The sequence below is a fragment of the Poecilia latipinna genome, unplaced genomic scaffold (genome assembly GCF_001443285.1).
Source record: "Poecilia latipinna isolate Pla-1442-1.1 unplaced genomic scaffold, P_latipinna-1.0 Scaffold3173, whole genome shotgun sequence".
Classification (NCBI taxonomy): Eukaryota; Metazoa; Chordata; class Actinopteri; order Cyprinodontiformes; family Poeciliidae; genus Poecilia; species Poecilia latipinna.
Window position 1 is genome coordinate 22,845 of NW_015115789.1, and position 17,005 is coordinate 39,849.

Genomic DNA, 17,005 nt, shown 5'->3' on the forward strand with positions numbered 1-17,005 from the left:
TTGGTTGGTTTGGCTCAGAGTGAGAAAATCTGCAGCAAATGAAAACAGAACAAATGTTCCCAATCAAACCGAATCTACCAGACAATCAGGTGGAAAACACCTTAAAAACTGTCCACAGCTTCGTGGCTAACCGCCCAGGGCGTCCCACCTCCTTCACACTGACTGCTGATTGGCTTCAACATGCCTGAGGATATTAATAACCTCAGGATCTTCATCATCACAGCGATTTCCCAGGTGTTGTGTTATCTGGTTGTTTTCATAAAAACTGGAAAGCTCCTGAGTTTATGTATCCAGCAAACATGCGCCGGCTGGGTGTTGCACGTATAAAAGTCCCCCCTGCAGGGTTCCACCTCAGACAATCCCAAAGTAAACCATGAGGTGTGTTTATGTCCTGTGTCTCCTGGCTGCTGCTGCCCTCCAGCTGCCCGGCGCCCTGGCAGACATCCAGCTGTCTGAGGTAACCAGATATTCAGGTTATACTGGCATCTGTCCCAAAGAATAATTATTTTTCTCCCCTTTCTCTACAAATGACACCAGGAAGTGGGTGAGTATTGAAGTGAATTTGTAATCCTGCATCTTCTTTAAGGTTTTATTACGTTCTTGTTTCCTTCAGGCGCTGCTCGGACGACTCTGACGGAGCAGGCTGAGATCGTGGACAGGCAGAACGCGCTGCGGCTCACGTCCAGCCCACGACCAGCAACCTGCTGAAGATAGGCTGGAGCAGTGAGGCGGCGACCTGCTCCATGAAGCACAGCCCGTCCAGCTCGCGGGTCACCAGCACCAGCGGCGAGAACCTCTACATGCCCAGCTGGACCAACGCAGCCCAGGCCTGGTACGATGAGGTGCACGACTTCCGCTACGGCGTGGGCTCCATCAACGGCGGCGTAGTGGGGCTCTACACACAGGTGGTGTGGTATCGCTCCGTCACCTACTGCCCCAACGCCACCTACAAGTGGCCACTATTGCCCCACGGGCCACTACTGGCTGACCCACCCCTACAAGTCCGGGCCGACCTGCGGCGAATGCCCCGACACCGTGACAACAACCCCTGCCTCTACAACGACCAGTACAGCAACTGCCCTGAGCTCCAGCAGCAGTGGGGCTGTAGCCATAGCGACGTGGCCTCCTGGTGCCCCGCCTCCTGCAGGCGCACCAATCAGATAATCTGAGCGTCCAACAAAGGTGCTGACTGCAGAAACCGCCTCGTTGTTTATTAACCCAACATAAGAGCTGCAGGAGGAAGAAAACGGGTCCAGGTCAAAACCGCCGGCTGTTTGAGCCAATCAGGAGGCAGCTAGGTCAAAGGTCAAATGTGGTTTTACACAGTAACCCAGACAAAGTGAAACTGAGGAAAATATGGAGGACTGATGCTGGCAAAATTCACAATAAATAAATAAATAAAACTATAAATAAAGACAATCAAAAAAAAAATGAAAACAAATAAATAAATTAATAAAAAATATTTCAGTTATAAAACAATAAATAAATAAATGTATTAGGAAAATTAGAAATAAATCCATTTAATTAATAGATGAGTAAACAAAAATAAAATATAAAATAAATGGGGAATTAAATAAATTAATTAATGATGGAATAAAACTACATAAAAAAGTAAATATTAACAATAAAGCAGAAAATAAACTAGAAAAGAAATAAATTGATGAGAAATTAAACTATATCTAGTTAAATACCATTAAAAATAAGAACAAAAGAAATCTAACAGATGCATATTGTGGCAAAACTAAAAAATAAAATGTAGAACTGGAAAAAAAATTGATTAATGATGAAAAAATACACAGAAAATAAAAAAATTAGATAAAAAAGAGTTTAAAAAAGAAAGAAAATCAATAAATGATCAAATAAAACCATTATTTTATTTTAGTGATGAAAATTGGGAATAAAATTAAAAATTAGGAAATAAATTTAAAAATAGAGAACTAATGTACAAATGATTAAATCATTTATAAATACATTAAAAATGTTAATCTAATGTTGCATTTACTTATTTTAATATTCATTTATTTATACTTTACTGTGTGTTTCTACACAGACCTAACCGATTGGTCGGCCTCCAATCTGTTCAACCAATCAGCTCCCAGGAAATTCCCACAAACTTCCTGCCTCTTCCCAGAGCCGCCAGAATAAAATTAAACATATTTCATTTTATTTTGCTGCATTGCTTTTCATCCAGTGCTGAATAATAACCAGTTGGTTTGTGTACATTTAAAAGTTATCTTGTTTTAGGTGATTAAATCTTTGCATTTTTATTGTTTTAATGGAAAGCACATTGTGTTCTTTCATACAGTGTAAATCAGGGGTCACCAACTCCAGGGCTTCCATCCTGCAACTTTTACATTCACCTCTGCTCCAGAATGTCTGAGTCCCTCACCAGCGTTCATTCCTCTCTGCAATAGGCTGGAAACGAGCAGTTTATTTGATCCAGGTGTGTTTGAGCAGAGACACATCTAAAAGTTACAGGATGGTGGGACTGGAGTTGGTGACCCCTGCTGTAGATAAACGTGTGTGTGTGTGTGTGTGTGTTTACCAATGTTGTCTTTCTCCTTGCAGGAAATGGAGTAGCAGCAGATCTCTCTGTCCTGGATGGCCGACAGGTTCCTGAACACAACGACCCGAAACACTGAAACAGGCAGCAGAACAGCAGAACCCGGAGCTCCGACCGGACCCGGGGACACACCGGGTCAGAACCCGGAGCTCCGACCGGACCCGGGGACACACCGGGTCAGAACCAGTGTTCTGACTATCTGTGCTACCTCATCAGATTTTCCTGCCGTAGCACAGATAGATGGCTATGTCTATCTGTTGGTGCTACCCGTCTAAAACTGCTACCGTCGTGTTTATAAACTACAGCAGGTTTAATTAAAAAAAAAAGAAAAAGAGTGTAATTAAACTCAAATATTTTCAAGTGCAGGGACAAAAGGTCCCAGAAAAATAAGGTATTTTAAACGACTCCGTTTACAGTAGTAACGACATTACAGACAGCAAACTAAACCATTTATAAATGTGTTTACAAGAAAACACATGTAAAATTAAAACATGAATACAGCAGCTTAATGAAAGCCACGAATGAAATAAATTAAATAAAGCTTAACGTCGTCTTCAATTAAATAAAACAGACGAAATGAAACTTCCACAGTTTGACGAAAAGAAATCTGCTGAGTCAGCAGAATGTGACGTAGCATCGATGTGCGCATCACAAGGTATGACGGCTTGATGGGTAGCACAGATAGTTAGAACACCAGGTCAGAACCTCCAGCTCTAACCGGACCTCAGGGACCAACAGGGGACCGGGTCAGAACCGGGTCAGGACTTACATCCTCTCTATGAGCTCCTTCTCATCCAGAGCGCCTGGCAGGTCCCGCTTGTTGCCCAGAACCAGAACCTGAGGACAGAGAGGAGGAGGATGGGTTGGATGCAGCAGAACCAGAACCAGAGCATGCAGGTAGAAAGCATTCAGTGCTGAGCGTTTTCCGATCAGCATGTGGGCCAGAGGGAGGCAGTCTGTCGCTTCAGGAAGTGAAGCTCATATTTCACAGACTGTTTTATTTCTCTTCACAGAGAATAAAACCAAATTCAGTTTCAAATCTACAACGATTCACATTTCGCTTGTTTACAGGAAACTGTTTATAGTTTATTTTCATTCATCAGGAAAGCATAAAAAATAGTTTTTGCAAAAATAATGATAATAAAAAAATACATACTAAATTTTGTGCCGCTGGAGTTAATTAAACTTTATATTTTTGGCCCCTAAGCCAAATAGTTTGGACAGCGCCGACTGCAACATTCTTGAGGAAAATTTCCGATAAACTCAGGGTTTCTGTGGTGGCGCAGGGGCAGAGCACGGCCCACGTATTGGGGCCCTGGTCCTCGTGCCGGTGGTCGCAGGTTCGATTCCCGGCCTGGTGACATTTGCCGCTTGTCTCTCTCATTGCCCTCTTTCCTGTCGAACTACTTTTAAATAAAGGCCAGAAGAGCCAACAAAACCTTTAACAAAATTTCCAATAAACTCACAATTACGTTTTAGCGAGAAAAAAAGGAGCAACTGTTGATTTTGAATGAACTTCCAAAAATCGTAGAATCGATGAACTGACGAGATTTATCAGCAAGCAGATTTATAAAATTAGATTTAACAACTGTAGAACGAAGGCTCGTTCTACGCGTCCCTCTGGAGCCCACAGGGCCACATAAAAAGCTGTGGCGGGCCGGATCTGGCCCCCGGGCCTTGAGTTTGACCCGTCTGTGATCAGAGCAGCCGGGTCAGCGCCGGCCCGTTTGTCTGAGCTCAGCTCTGTCTGCGTCGTGTTTCGGGTTTTCTCACAGGAATCCCCTGCAGCTGCGGTTTGTCCAGCAGGTTGTGCAGTTCGTTCTTGGAGGCTTCGATCTTCTCCGGATCGGCTGCGTCCACCATGTAGCTGCAGCAGGACCAAACAAACGTCACTAACAGAAAACAGGAGAAATCCAGACAGCCACCGCGCCAACAGCTTCCTAACGATGATTTAATCCTGGAAAAGATCCGAACTGAAGAGACGACCATAAATCTGCACAAAATGAAAACATGAATTTCCCCCCCGCCCTGCCGCCCTGCGCCGCCGCCGGACTTACACAATGGCGCTGACGCCCCGGCAGTAGCGCTCCCACATGCTCCTGAAGCGAGGCTGGCCGCCGATGTCCCACAGCTGGAGACACAGAGACAAAGAGACGGACATGAGAGGACAGGACAGAGCAGGACAGGACAGAGCAGGACAGAGCAGGGGACAGGACAGAGCAGGACAGGACAGAGCAGGGGACAGGACAGAGCAGGACAGGACAGAGTGATGCAGGGAATCAAACTATCAACCTTGATGGTGACGTTGCCCTTGGTGATCTTCCTCATGTTGAAGCCCACCGTAGGAATCATGTCTTCGCTGAACTGACCCGACTGAAACACACACACACACACACACACACACACACACACACACACACACACGCACAGTCATGTTTTCAGGTCAAACAGCTGACACTAGCAGTGAGCAGACCCAGTTTTCTGGCCGATCTTTAAAAGTCTGACCTGCTGATTGATGTTTTTTGACTGAAATGTTGCTAAATATAGAAAAGGTCTCCGAGTCGGCAGCAGTCAGGTGACTATTGTTACCCCCACTGGCTGAGTTTGGACCTCTGCTGACGCAGGTCAGATCAGTGGATAAGATCGGCTTCAATATGGACACATCGGCCGATAACCGATCTCACTACACCAAGGAAATCTGAGCCGATTGATTGGCTGGCCGATAAATTGGTGCACCATTACCTGAGACTGACGTTCAGGTAAGGCTGCTCTGACTCTGGATACTTCTCTATGAAGCTCTGGTTTGTGTTTTTCCTTCCACTAAATGTTCTGTTAATATGGTTGTGAGACTGTCACAATAAGCAATAAATCAACTAATCGCCTGATAAATTAAAACAGTTTGCATGATTTATTGTTTTTGTCTTTTTACCACAAACTACATGATAAAAGTCTTCAGTCTGCTAGACCTTTTTTTCAGGACTTCATAATTCACTATATTTGTTTTGTTTATTTATTTTGGATGTTTATAATAACTTTTATTTTCAGTGTTAAATGTTCATTAGAAACTAAAGTTTACTGATCTTTGAGAATGTGTTCTTGCAAAAATGATCAATTAATGAGCTTCTTTTAATTTATCATGCGGTTAATTGATTTATTGCTTATTGCACAGGTCTGTTTCTGCCTACTTCCTGCCGTCAGACCGGTTCTAGATAAATAGTTTCATCTGACCTGATTATGAATTGTAAAATTATAGCAAAAAGATCAACTAATCACAGTTATTTCATGATGGAACAAATTTTATCACCACATATTTCATGACCCAAAACAGAATGAGTCTGAAAGGGCAGTAAATACTATACACATGGCTATAAATGTAGGATTTTTGCGACATTTAAAGTTTTTCTGCTTTTTCATTGGACATAAATCCTGATCTGTTTGATCCAGCAGCAGACTAGCGGCCTCCAGATGTTCCCAGATGCTTCCGTAACGTCATTCCTCTTTCCCTTCAGCGGAATCAGACGGGATGAATCCACACAGATCCACCTGGAGGTGGAGGAACCCCCGGACCCGACCTGCTGGACTCCACCCCACCTGCCTCCAGCTGACCTCACCGCTGAGGGACAACAATGGACGCCGCCACATCCAGCAACACTCACCGCTATTACATTCACAAAGGTGGTCTTCCCGGAGTACTGCAACCCCACCAGGGTCAGCTCCATCTCCTCCTTCCAGAACAGAGCCTTGAACCAGTCCAGGAGTTTGTTGATCAGCGCGATCATCTCTGCGCTCCGTCCGCTACAGCTGCTCGGTTAGCTGCTAACTGGCTGCCCGGCCCGACGCTCCGCTTTCTCTGCCGCTGACAGCCGCTGAGACACCCGCTGACGGTAACAGGGAGAGCCACAGAGCCAAGCAGCCTCACATTAACTCTGGAGCTCCGGTAGCTCGGTGTTTTACTGCTTTAAAACCCACCGACTGGCTTTTCTCTGCTGTTTACTAGCTGCGCCTTTTCCTGCTAGTGCCGACAAGGAGGAACCAACGCACACGAACACATCCGGCGGAGCCCTTCAGAATAAAACACAAAGAAAATCAATTGTGTCAAAACTTACAATAAAATACAATTTTTATATTCAAACATAATGTCCTTAGTTATTAAATCAATTCATGTAATCATAATGTGCCGATTATTCAACATAATACTAACTGTTTTGCCTTTTTGGTGATTTCAAATGAACGGGTAAATAAAACTTCGGCACTATTTCCGGTTTGGGTGGGGTTGTTAGAGGAGGCAGAGGAGAACGGAACAAAGACGAGGCAGAAACAGAAAACATGTACCGAGTTCTAAAACACTGACCTCTGTTGGTTCACTGCATGATTCTGACGATCATCTAATGTTTTCTATTTATAGTCTGGGTACATCTTAACACAAAAGTTGTAGTTTTAGTTCCCATTGTTCCCCATTAGAACATCATTAAATAGGATATGTTTCTCATTTTAAAATAGTGAGGTAGGGTTTGGACTTCTTTAGTTTGTTGTGTCATAAAATCAGCCATCCATTGTCTGTTCCTGCGGGGTACACCTTGGACAATTTGCCACAGAGACACGAAGGATAATTTAGAGCAGCGGTGTCAAACTCATTTTTGTTTTGGGCCAAATCAAGAACAGGGCCGGTTGTGCCAGAATGTATCGATAAAACCCGTTAAGATATTAATGAATTCTTAAAATTTAATAATATTGAACATCTTTTACGTCCCTCCAGGATTACGAGATTGTTTTTGTGATTTTTTAAAACTGTTTGTGGTGCTAATTTAAAAATATTTACGATATTTGTACTTATGTATGACGGTATAAATAGTGGACAATGATCTGACATCAATTAAGGTTGAGACAGCTGTTAGCATCTCTTGAACCCAAATGTTTTTGACCATTTTTGTGGAAAAATCTACAGTAAACTCACAGTTATGCAATAGTACAAAAAAGTGCAGGGATTTGTTGATTTTTGCGTGATTTTCCACGATAATTTGCAAGAAACTGGAGGGACTGATTGATGAAATCAGACAGAAAATAAAAACTGCTTTGATTTGATTAATTAAATAATACTTAAGCACAGTGTTATCTTGACGGTTGGCACCAAAGGGCCACATAAAATGGCTACGGGGGCCGGATTTGGCCCCCAGGCCTTGAGTTTGACTGAACAGTCATGTTTCTGGACGGTGGGAGGAAGCTGGAGTACCCAGTTGATGGGTCCCATGTAACAAAAACCAGACAAATATATTATTGACATGTATTTAACAGCTTCCCAAATACTGCAATAAGCAGTCCCTGCTGGTTTCTGCTTAAACTGTGATGATAACTGCAACCTACCAGCTTCCTGTTTAGGAATCTTGTCACATAGGATGTTTTGCTGTTGACATCTAGTGTTCATTAGAGGTACTGCACCTTTCCGGTATTCAGGTCTCAGCTGCTGTAGGAGGAACAACTTATCCTGCTTATCCGCCAACAAAATGCTTTTTGTTCAGAAACATCAAGAAGCACAAATATTTTTAATTTAAAACAAACCTAAATTTATACATTTCTGATTAAAAAAAACAACCCACAGAGTACTAAAGCAAATAACCAGAAAATAATCTGAAGCAAGTTTTCAGACTTTGTTTCATTAAAGCTTCCAGTTCAAATCAAAAGTTCCTATTTTTAAACTAACTTTATGATTTAGTCGATTTAGTCGTTGACTGAACAGAACCTGATGGTCGGGTTCAGCTCCGCTCATCTCTGAGAAACAAACATGTAAACAATACATTTATTTCATTTTAATAATCTAATTCTTTATTTCTCTTTTCAGTCCAGGATGAAAATTTTGGTTCTTTGGGTTCTCCATATTTTCAGAACCAAACAGAAGATCCAGTTCTGGTTCTGCTGTGTTGCCCTGATGGATCTGGTTTTCTTTCAGTCCTGTCTGCTGTTGCTGAGGCCCTTTGGTTCTCCCGGTTCTCCTGGTTCTCCTGGTTCTTCCAGTTCTCCTGGTTCTTCCGGTTCTCCCAGTTCTCCTGGTTCTCCTCTGCTGTGCTGCTTTCCTCAGATTTCTTTGACGACGTTGCTGGTTCTGTGGGTTCTGGTTTTTCTCAGTTTTGCAGTCGAAGGTTCTGCAGCCGAACGCTGGCCTGGTCCTCAGGGGTCTGCTGGTTCTGTGAGTCTGTGTTGGTCTGGTTCTGGTCCTGATGGGGAGAAAACACGGTTAAACTGGCAGAAAGTCGTTCCTCCTGACTTTGTTGAACTTGGCAGCAGGCGGATCTGACCGACTCCTCTAAAAAAAGGCTCTAGGCTCGGCTGTGTGAGGTTCTGTACCTGGTTCTGCTGCAGCTGGCGGCTGTACTGGGCCAGCGTAGAGTACAGGAACTGGTACTGCTCGGTGGTCTGGATCATCCCACCCCTGCACAGGACAGAGGAGGAGAACCTTTACACGAAGGTTCTGGCGTTTAAAGTTGGGACAACAGTTTTTTTTAATTTTATGCAAAAGAACTTCAGTGTCCAAGACGGTCCATCAAGCACCAGAACCGGTCCCTGATAAGGAGAGCCTGGCAGAGTAAAGAAGCCACCAGCGCAGAGCTTAGCTGACTCTGGCTGCAGGTGGTATGTGTAGATCTGCAAAGTGTGGAGAAGATTTCTGATAAAGAAGGGAAGGAAAGGATCTGATTCTGTTCTTTGGTGGGGTCCGCTAGCTAAAACTAGCTGCCCTAAAATATGAATAATAAACAATGATTCTACTAATGTAAATTGCTATACCAACATAGCATTTAGTGGAAGCTAATGCTAAAGCGCTAATCCACCCACATATCGTCCTCACCAGGGTCCAGTGTGTCATTAATCACCTTCCTGTGTCGTTGTGCTTCAGGAAGTAATTCTGCTGAACAGAACTTTCCCTCATGGTTCAGTCTTACAGTTGTTGAGTTTTGCTAACTATGTTTACTATGTTTTTCAGTCAGAAAGCAGATTTTAAATGTTTACTGTAATGTTACAGACTGTAACTGCTGCGCAAACATCCTTCATCCACTTCAAAATAAGAGCATGAGTATCAACGTCTGTCTACTTTCATAATTCTTAACAGTTGATAACAAAAACTTCAACACAGATGCCAAAATATATTCAACTGAAAGATTAATAAATAATAATTATAATAATAATACATTTTAATTACAGGTACCTTTCTTGACACCACACAAAATACATTAACTCAATTAAAAGATACAACAGTAAAATAATAAAATCAATCGAATACAAAAGCAGAAATGATCAAACAAATAAAGCAGTTTTAAACAAATTTGTTGTCAGTTGCTATTTGAAATGAAAAATTAGAAAAATTAATTCAGAAGAAGGTAAATGCTAATGCTAGCACTAAATGCTCTCACGGTTAGCGAACATGCTAACACGGTAAATGAAAATTTAGCTCCAATGTTAATTAGCAGAAGTATTGCTGCCACTGATTCTGTCCAAGAACATCTGAAGCGCTACAGGAAGTTCAGGGATGGGCATCAGCTTTCTGCTAGTTTCTCAGATGGAACCATTTCCTGATTGGCTGGAGCATCTGGAAGGAAAGCTGTGAGGACCTGTGTGATCCCCGAAGCATCCTGATCCAATCATGTGTGCTTCCCAAGATAAAGAGAAGATCCTCCAAGAGAAACTTCTCCAAAGATCATCAGTTTAGTGACGATCTCCTGATTTTTCCTTCTGATTTCATGAAGCTACAGGTTGGCGAATTGCTTTTGGACTTCTCATGATCCGGACCCCACTGAGAACCTGTGGTCAGTTCTCCAGAGCAGGTGGAGAAACAGAGAACGGGACACTGTAAGTCACCCAAACGGGTCAGAGAGAACTACAGCATAAAGACAGGAAATACATTTGAACAATGTTCTCCAGCAGCGACGTGTACGAACATCCAAACGAAATCACCTTCAGACGACCTCACCTGTCGAGTCGGAGCTGACAAACCGTCTCCAGAATGTCCACGTGTCCGGTTTCTCTGAGCTGCTGGCAGCAGATGCTGCTGGCTATGAAGCAACCCGTCCGCCCGATGCCTGCGCTGGGGACACAACGCCAGAGCAGGCTTTAGAGTTTCACTGCAAGGAGCTACAAGGAGCTTCCAGGAAAAAGGCTGGAGCCAAAATTCTCTTTCCTGTCTGTCAACATGTCCTGGGTTCACCGGACCAAACTGTCACAAAGAGTTTAAGATCCAGTTTGAAACCGGTTCATCCCTTGATTTCAGGATTCCTCTAATGTCTGAATGAGTGGGAACGACTGTAGCTGAAACTGCGATTTTAGCATTTCTCATGCGGTAAGGCCCGTTTCCCCATAAATACTACGTTGTGAGGACCCACTGCTCCTTATGGGGCCCCAAAGAGGAAGTGATGTTTTGGGTTAAGCATGTTGTGGTTAGTGCAGGGTAAGGTGTTAGGCTGTAGAAATTAATGGAAGGTAAATGGAAGTCAATGTAAAGTCTTTGTGAAGACAGGAAAACATATTATTGCTGTACTTTTGCAAATTGCCCTTTTAGGTCAATCTGTGGTGTTTTTACCTCTAAAGACCGAAACGCCTCATTGGGACCAGTTCCATGTCTTGATTGAAGAAGATGCCTGTAGATTGTTGAATTCGTGTGTGTTTATGAAATGAGGTTCTGGTGTTTGCTGGAGGAGCCAGAGGTGTCAGAAACCTCCCAGAGGGAGCCGCAGCTCCCTTGGCCACCTCTTGGGGGCGCCACTGCTGAAGCCAGGTCTCAATGTGGTAGACCTAGTTTTTTAGAGTTAGCCTTTGAGGGTTGGTGTGAATGAAGTTTTAAGGTTAGGTTGGGCAGAAATGCCACCTTTATGGGTCATTTTCACACCGTAGCAGTTTATCTGCCTCCAGCCTGCGGTACACGGCCGCTGCGCTCCGACAGGAAGCCGGTTGAACGCATTCGCCGCGCTGGTCTGACACACTTCAGGCTGGTTTCGCTGCTCTGCTGAAAACACAGTTTATCTGACATAAGGTTCAGATTTCACTGTTTTTTCTGCTGGTTAAAGAAGATCCAGGTTTGTTCCATCTCGACTGTTGTGTTCTTGAGGAACCTCAGATTGGTTTCAGTATTTAGTCTGATCTGGTAGCGGTTGATCGTCGTGTTTAGAGGATGGGATAAATATTTGCTGTGAATAAGCTTTATGATGCTGTTTTATAAATGAAGAGATTAACTTGGTTGATTATGGCCCCATTTAAAGCGGTTCTTCTTAAACCTGCTGCTGCCAAAAATCAACTAACGTCAGGAGAAAATGTGAAGAAGACAAAGTCCAGTTTTCTGCTGTCCTGCATGGTCAGGCTGTTCCACCTTCCCCCCTCCTGTGGACTGGAAAGACTAAAACTAACAGCCTGACCAGTAAAACTAAAGTTTTAGATCCTGTGTGATTTAGAATCGATGCAGATCTGGAAGGGAACCGCTGCAAAGCGAGGTGAAAAGGTCTTTCTGGTTGGGATCAATGTCTGCAGCTGGTTGTTAATGTCTTTTCAACGGTGAGTTTGTTCTTCAGCACTTTAAAACGTTCCTTAAATTACTGGTGAACAGAAGCTAAAATGTGTTTGTGTTGCAGGAACCTGGAGGTTTAAGCTGTTTTTTTCATAAACACCAACCTGCAGTGGACAATGATTGGTCGGTTACCCGGAACGGCGTCTGTGATTGGCTGCAGGGACTTCCTCTGCGTCTCCACCTCCTCCACCAGCTTCAGCAGAGAAACAATGCATTCTGGGATGTGGTGGTCGGGCCAGGAGCTGAACCAGTAGTGTCTGACCGGACGGCGCTCAGAGTTCAGCTGAAAACGAAGGTGAAGATGACAGAGATGATGAAGCTTCTCCAGAACATCCCACAAGCAAACAGAATAAACATGGAGCTTCTGGAGCATCAACAGTCTTTGAAAGCTGTCAAGAGGAAAAGTAGGACATGTTTATTTATTTACTAAAAAGGTTTTAGTGATAGAAACTGAGGCCTGTGAAAACTGATCTAAAACTGAGGATCAGGAACTAAAACATGAAACCGGAGATCTGACAGGGGAAAACAGCGACATCTAGAGGCTCCTAGAGGAAACAGCCCATTTAAATGGATCCTTTAAACGTAACTTATTCGTTGGCTTTTAATCGAGGCCTGATTCTGTAACTTTTCTGTTGTGATGTTTTACTTTTATTTATTGTTATTACTATTATTCTTTTGTATTAGAATTTTTCTCTTTCTCTTTTCATTAACTTATTTTATATTGTTATTGTTTTTGTGCAGCAGTTTTAAACCCGTTTTAAAAAGTGCTATAAATAAATACATTTGACATTAACAAACACCAGAACTAGAAAGACAGAATTCACTGAAAGTTTTACAAGAGCATAAAAAATGTGATCAAAAATAAAAACTTTAATAACCACAGACCATGATGGAGCTCCAGAAACACTGAGTTCATCTGAACTTTGTTTCTGTTTTTATTTCAGCTGCAGTTTGTTTTAAAGCTGGAGTTCAGACATCCTGACCATCCAGGGCTCAGATCAGCTGAGGCATTAAATGTTTTCAGCCTGATGAAGCTAAAAACACGAACAGGATCTGAAATGCGTCTCAGACGGATGTGAATCATCTCCACAGGTGAAACCTGATATTTTTTCCTCACTGACTGAAGTTAAATCGGACCAAACTTTTCTTGTTTTATCTTAGCTAGAATCACTTTTTTTTCTATTTGCTGAATGTTAGAAAACTGAGCGACAATATTTTTCAGAATTCAGAAGTGTACATACATTTGGTCAGTTTCAGGGATAAGTGTCTTTTAAAATGAACTTTTTGGGTAATTTAGAAAAGTTTGGTTTGATTTAGCCTCAGACAGTGAGGAAAATGTATATTTTTATTCAGTAAATGGACAGATATGTACATAACAGAACTACTTGACAGTATTTAATGTGTTTTCCCAGATTGGACCCACCTGGATCTGCAGATCCGTGATGATGAAGCCGTTTTTTTCCCGGCTGTCTTTAACTCTCAGCAGGAATCTGCCGAAGCGGCTCGTCTGTCCCTCGTCTTGGTCCCTCTGGATCTCGTCCTGCCGCTCCTCGTCCTCCTCCTTCACCTTCGTCCCGTCCCTCGGCTGCGGCCAGTAAGGCTCGCATTTCTGAGCAGACACACGTCAGACGCTGAACACCGCGGGCGATCTGGTGACGATTCCACAGAGAGAAACAAACCGCCGCACCTCGTTGTTCTCCTTCAGCTTGGTCACCATGACGATGATGCTGCTCCGCTCCTGCCACACCATGTCCCAGAAGTCTCCCACAGTGTGCAGCATCGGGCCCTGGGTGGCGATGAAGGCCCTGGGAGCCCCTCTGTAGCCCTGCAGGACATCCAGACCATCAGAGCGTCTCTGATGCAGCTCACACCCCAAATTCATAACACGGAGGGTTTTTCTTTTTTAGCAGAGTTATAAAGTAAAAAAGTAAAAGTACTTTGTAGATTTTTCAGGTATCTGCACTTGAGCATTTATCTTTCTGACAAAGTTTTACTCTGCATGAGAAATTTCTGTACTTTTTACTCCTTACATTTTCACTTCTGACTCGTTACTTTCATGATGACAAGAATAATGATGGAAAAAATCCACCACCCTCACAAGAAGTGAGTTAGTGTCTGTAATTCACCATTCGGTCGGATGCAACCAAAGCAGAGAAGGAGAAACTTTAACCTGAGACAAACAGGAACAGATTCAGAGACGCTTTAAAAAGCTTCCATGTTGAACGTTATGATCCGGACTCAGATTTGGTTTGAAGGAAAACGAGATCAGGATTATTATTTCTATGCAAACACAGAGCATGTTGTCGGCAAAAGAAAGAAGTAATGCATTTTTATGAAACTTTTAAAGTATTTTAGACTTTAAAAAGTACTTTTGTATTTTTCAATGTGAAAATTACAAAACTTACTTTTTTACTTTTACTTTAGTAAAGCAGCCGACCTGAACTTCTACTTTTACTATAGTATTTTTGTGTACAGGTATCTGTACTGAAGTAGAGCAGGTGAGTACATCTGACACCTCTGATGGTTCAGTTGGATTATAATCCAGGCTCTTTACACCAGAACCGGGTCGCGTTCTGCACACATCGCACCGTCAGGTTCCCAGGAGACTTTCTAAAGGTGAAACACGAGTTGGTTAAAACAGTGAAGCTTCACTTTGTGGTTTCATTACAACAGCAGCAGACCAGAGGCTTTGCATACTAAGCTACCTTTCTGAGGAATTGCATAAAATGAGGAAGCCGGGTTAGCCGACCGTAGCTGAGGTTCAGAAATGCAGCATCTGGTGTTTTCTTTCATTTTAACACCAAGAACTGGTCCTAATCAAACGCAGCACTCATGAAAACAGGACAAGAATGATGAGCCCCAGAAAGAAGCTCAGTTTTCATTAGTGGCAGGAAGAAAATCCTGTAATTTATGACTCCAAACTGGATTTTCCAGAAGTTTCCAAGTGGAAGCGACGAGAAGCGGCGGATTGTCCTGGACTTCATCAGCCTCTCACTGCGTCGCGTTTCTCTCCACTGTTGCTTCATCGCATTGAGGTTTGCACACGTTAGTTTTTGCACGGCTCTTTAAAGATCAATCTTTTTCAATCAATCAATTTAAGGTCTGGAGTTTGACTAGGCCAAGTGTCAGCTTTCAGACAGAAGACAGAAGGAGAGGATGCCAACTAGCCTGGAACGACGGTCTCAGAAAAACCAGAGGTTTTCAGGAACGTGTTGCTTTTTACCGGGTTTTTCTGTCAGGCCAGCTGGTTTTGGTGAAGAGAAAGAAAATCCATTCGAACCAATACATCAGTGGAAACGGCTGATCAGTGGTGAGGTTAACGTTCGCTACGTCACAACTTATTCAGCAAGTTTCCAAAAACCAAAATCTGCCTCATGTGGGTGTGAAAACGTTTTTTCAAATTTACCGTTTCTAATGCGAAACTTCAACATGAGCGTAAGAAACGTTGATGGAAACACGGCTAACGACTCCAGTCCTGGAAAGAACAATTCACCTTTAAACGTTTGAACCAGGAATGGCTGATATGGGAATTTAGGCCGAATAGCTCGATTTTTCAGAAAAAACAGAATCACCTCATCGAGCATCAAAACTTTTTTTTACTAAATTCAGGAAGTTGTTTTGGATTTTCCATCTACCTTTTCTGATATGATCCCTCAAAATGGCCATAAAATGTTCTGATGGAAACACGGCTACTGCAACCTTCCCAGGTTTTACAGCCCAGATCATCACTCCTCCTCCGCCGTGCCGTAAATGTTTAGGACTTCTCCAGGGTTACAGCTGATGTTTCCCATCTACACCGATGATATCTGCTGTAAATCATCTGGAGCCATTGATGATGGATTTGATGTCATTTGTTCAAACATTTATAAGTTAAAATCATTAAAATGGTTTCATGTAAAGTTTTGATTGTTGATTCTCTGCTGCATGACTTTATGTTTTTGTGTTTATGATGTAAAGCTCTTTGAAATGCCTTGCTGCTGAAATGTGCTGTACAAATAAAATTTGATTGATAAAATGCTGCTTTTCTTCTGACAGATAACTTTAGTTCTTCACAAAGTAACTTTTATTTGAACTAAACTGCTGTCTTCATTTCATCTGCTGTTTTCTGGTTATTGCATCAAGAAACCCGCAGCTTCTTTACATCCCCTCAGCTTCTGAAACCAGCCCACTTCCTTGACGCCATCAAACAGGAAGTTAATGATTAAGACACTTTTGCTCCTCAAAATCAACCGTCAGGCATTGAACCAGCAACTCACGAGTCACCGGCCGGGTTATCAGAGCAGGTGAGCCAAAAGACGGAGCCGCAGGTTCCAGCTTCATGAAAACTGTTAGTACACACACTCCTGATGCGGCGGGGCGAGGGATGCGTGGGCGGAGGAGAGGAGGGGGTGAGTCAGGGACAAGTCACTTCCTCCCTCACTTCCTGTGGCTTTCCTGGTTGTCAGACTCCCACGTTGACAAACTGACAGCTTGCACCTCAACTTCTTTTTGCTTAGCCATTGGAAACACACACACACACACACACACACACACACACACACACACACACACACAGATAAACCAGAAGACGCCCACGCTGAGTGACGGAGCTGTCACACACTCAGCCAGCTTCCTTTCTCTTTAATAAAACCCAGAAGGCAGCGCGTTTCTCTGTCGCCGAACCTAATGAAACACATCTGTGACACGTTAATAATAAGACAACTTGACAACAGCAGACATGTGATCCTTTTAACTTGAGCAGAAGAAGATGCACAAAATGACCCTTTTTGCCCTGGAAGTAACAGTTTCTTTGTCTTCCAGCCTCATTTTGCACATATTGTTTTCATTCTGATCAAGTTGGTTCTCCGTCTATCGTCTGTAATCGGGGGTTAGTGCCAATCTCCTGTGGTTTTTGGGTGAGA

At 43.0% G+C, this 17,005-nt stretch overlaps 2 protein-coding genes and 1 long non-coding RNA gene across 6 annotated transcripts in view; 1 reads left to right on the forward strand and 2 right to left on the reverse strand.

The window, feature by feature from the left end:
* LOC106940314 (ADP-ribosylation factor-like protein 8A) overlaps positions 1-6,592 on the reverse strand; it is a 12,393-nt gene extending 5,801 nt beyond the window's left edge. Inside the window, exons 1-6 of the mRNA XM_015023031.1 lie at positions 6,220-6,592; positions 4,856-4,936; positions 4,621-4,694; positions 4,337-4,430; positions 3,333-3,400; positions 2,546-2,616 (exon numbers count right to left, since the gene is read on the reverse strand). Of these exons, the coding sequence (XP_014878517.1) occupies positions 2,546-2,616; positions 3,333-3,400; positions 4,337-4,430; positions 4,621-4,694; positions 4,856-4,936; positions 6,220-6,342 (511 nt within the window). The 5' untranslated portion in view covers positions 6,343-6,592. The remainder of the gene's footprint in view (positions 1-2,545; positions 2,617-3,332; positions 3,401-4,336; positions 4,431-4,620; positions 4,695-4,855; positions 4,937-6,219) is intronic.
* LOC106940315 (uncharacterized) overlaps positions 1-9,245 on the forward strand; it is a 15,618-nt gene extending 6,373 nt beyond the window's left edge. The window contains exons 2-3 of the long non-coding RNA XR_001423052.1: positions 7,781-7,789; positions 9,234-9,245. This is a non-coding gene — a long non-coding RNA (uncharacterized LOC106940315). The remainder of the gene's footprint in view (positions 1-7,780; positions 7,790-9,233) is intronic.
* The window catches only part of LOC106940313 (tyrosine-protein phosphatase non-receptor type 7-like), a 33,696-nt gene continuing 25,034 nt past the window's right edge, over positions 8,344-17,005 (reverse strand). For 3 of the 4 annotated variants that reach the window (XM_015023029.1, XM_015023028.1, XM_015023027.1), the window contains exons 6-11: positions 13,792-13,929; positions 13,528-13,713; positions 12,209-12,387; positions 10,521-10,634; positions 8,903-8,987; positions 8,344-8,613 (exon numbers count right to left, since the gene is read on the reverse strand). In XM_015023029.1, coding sequence (XP_014878515.1) covers positions 8,440-8,613; positions 8,903-8,987; positions 10,521-10,634; positions 12,209-12,387; positions 13,528-13,713; positions 13,792-13,929 — 876 coding nt within the window. In that variant the 3' untranslated portion in view covers positions 8,344-8,439. Of the gene's footprint in view, positions 8,614-8,661; positions 8,773-8,902; positions 8,988-10,520; positions 10,635-12,208; positions 12,388-13,527; positions 13,714-13,791; positions 13,930-17,005 lie in introns of those variants that run through there. The other variant, XM_015023030.1, reaches the window with a different exon arrangement.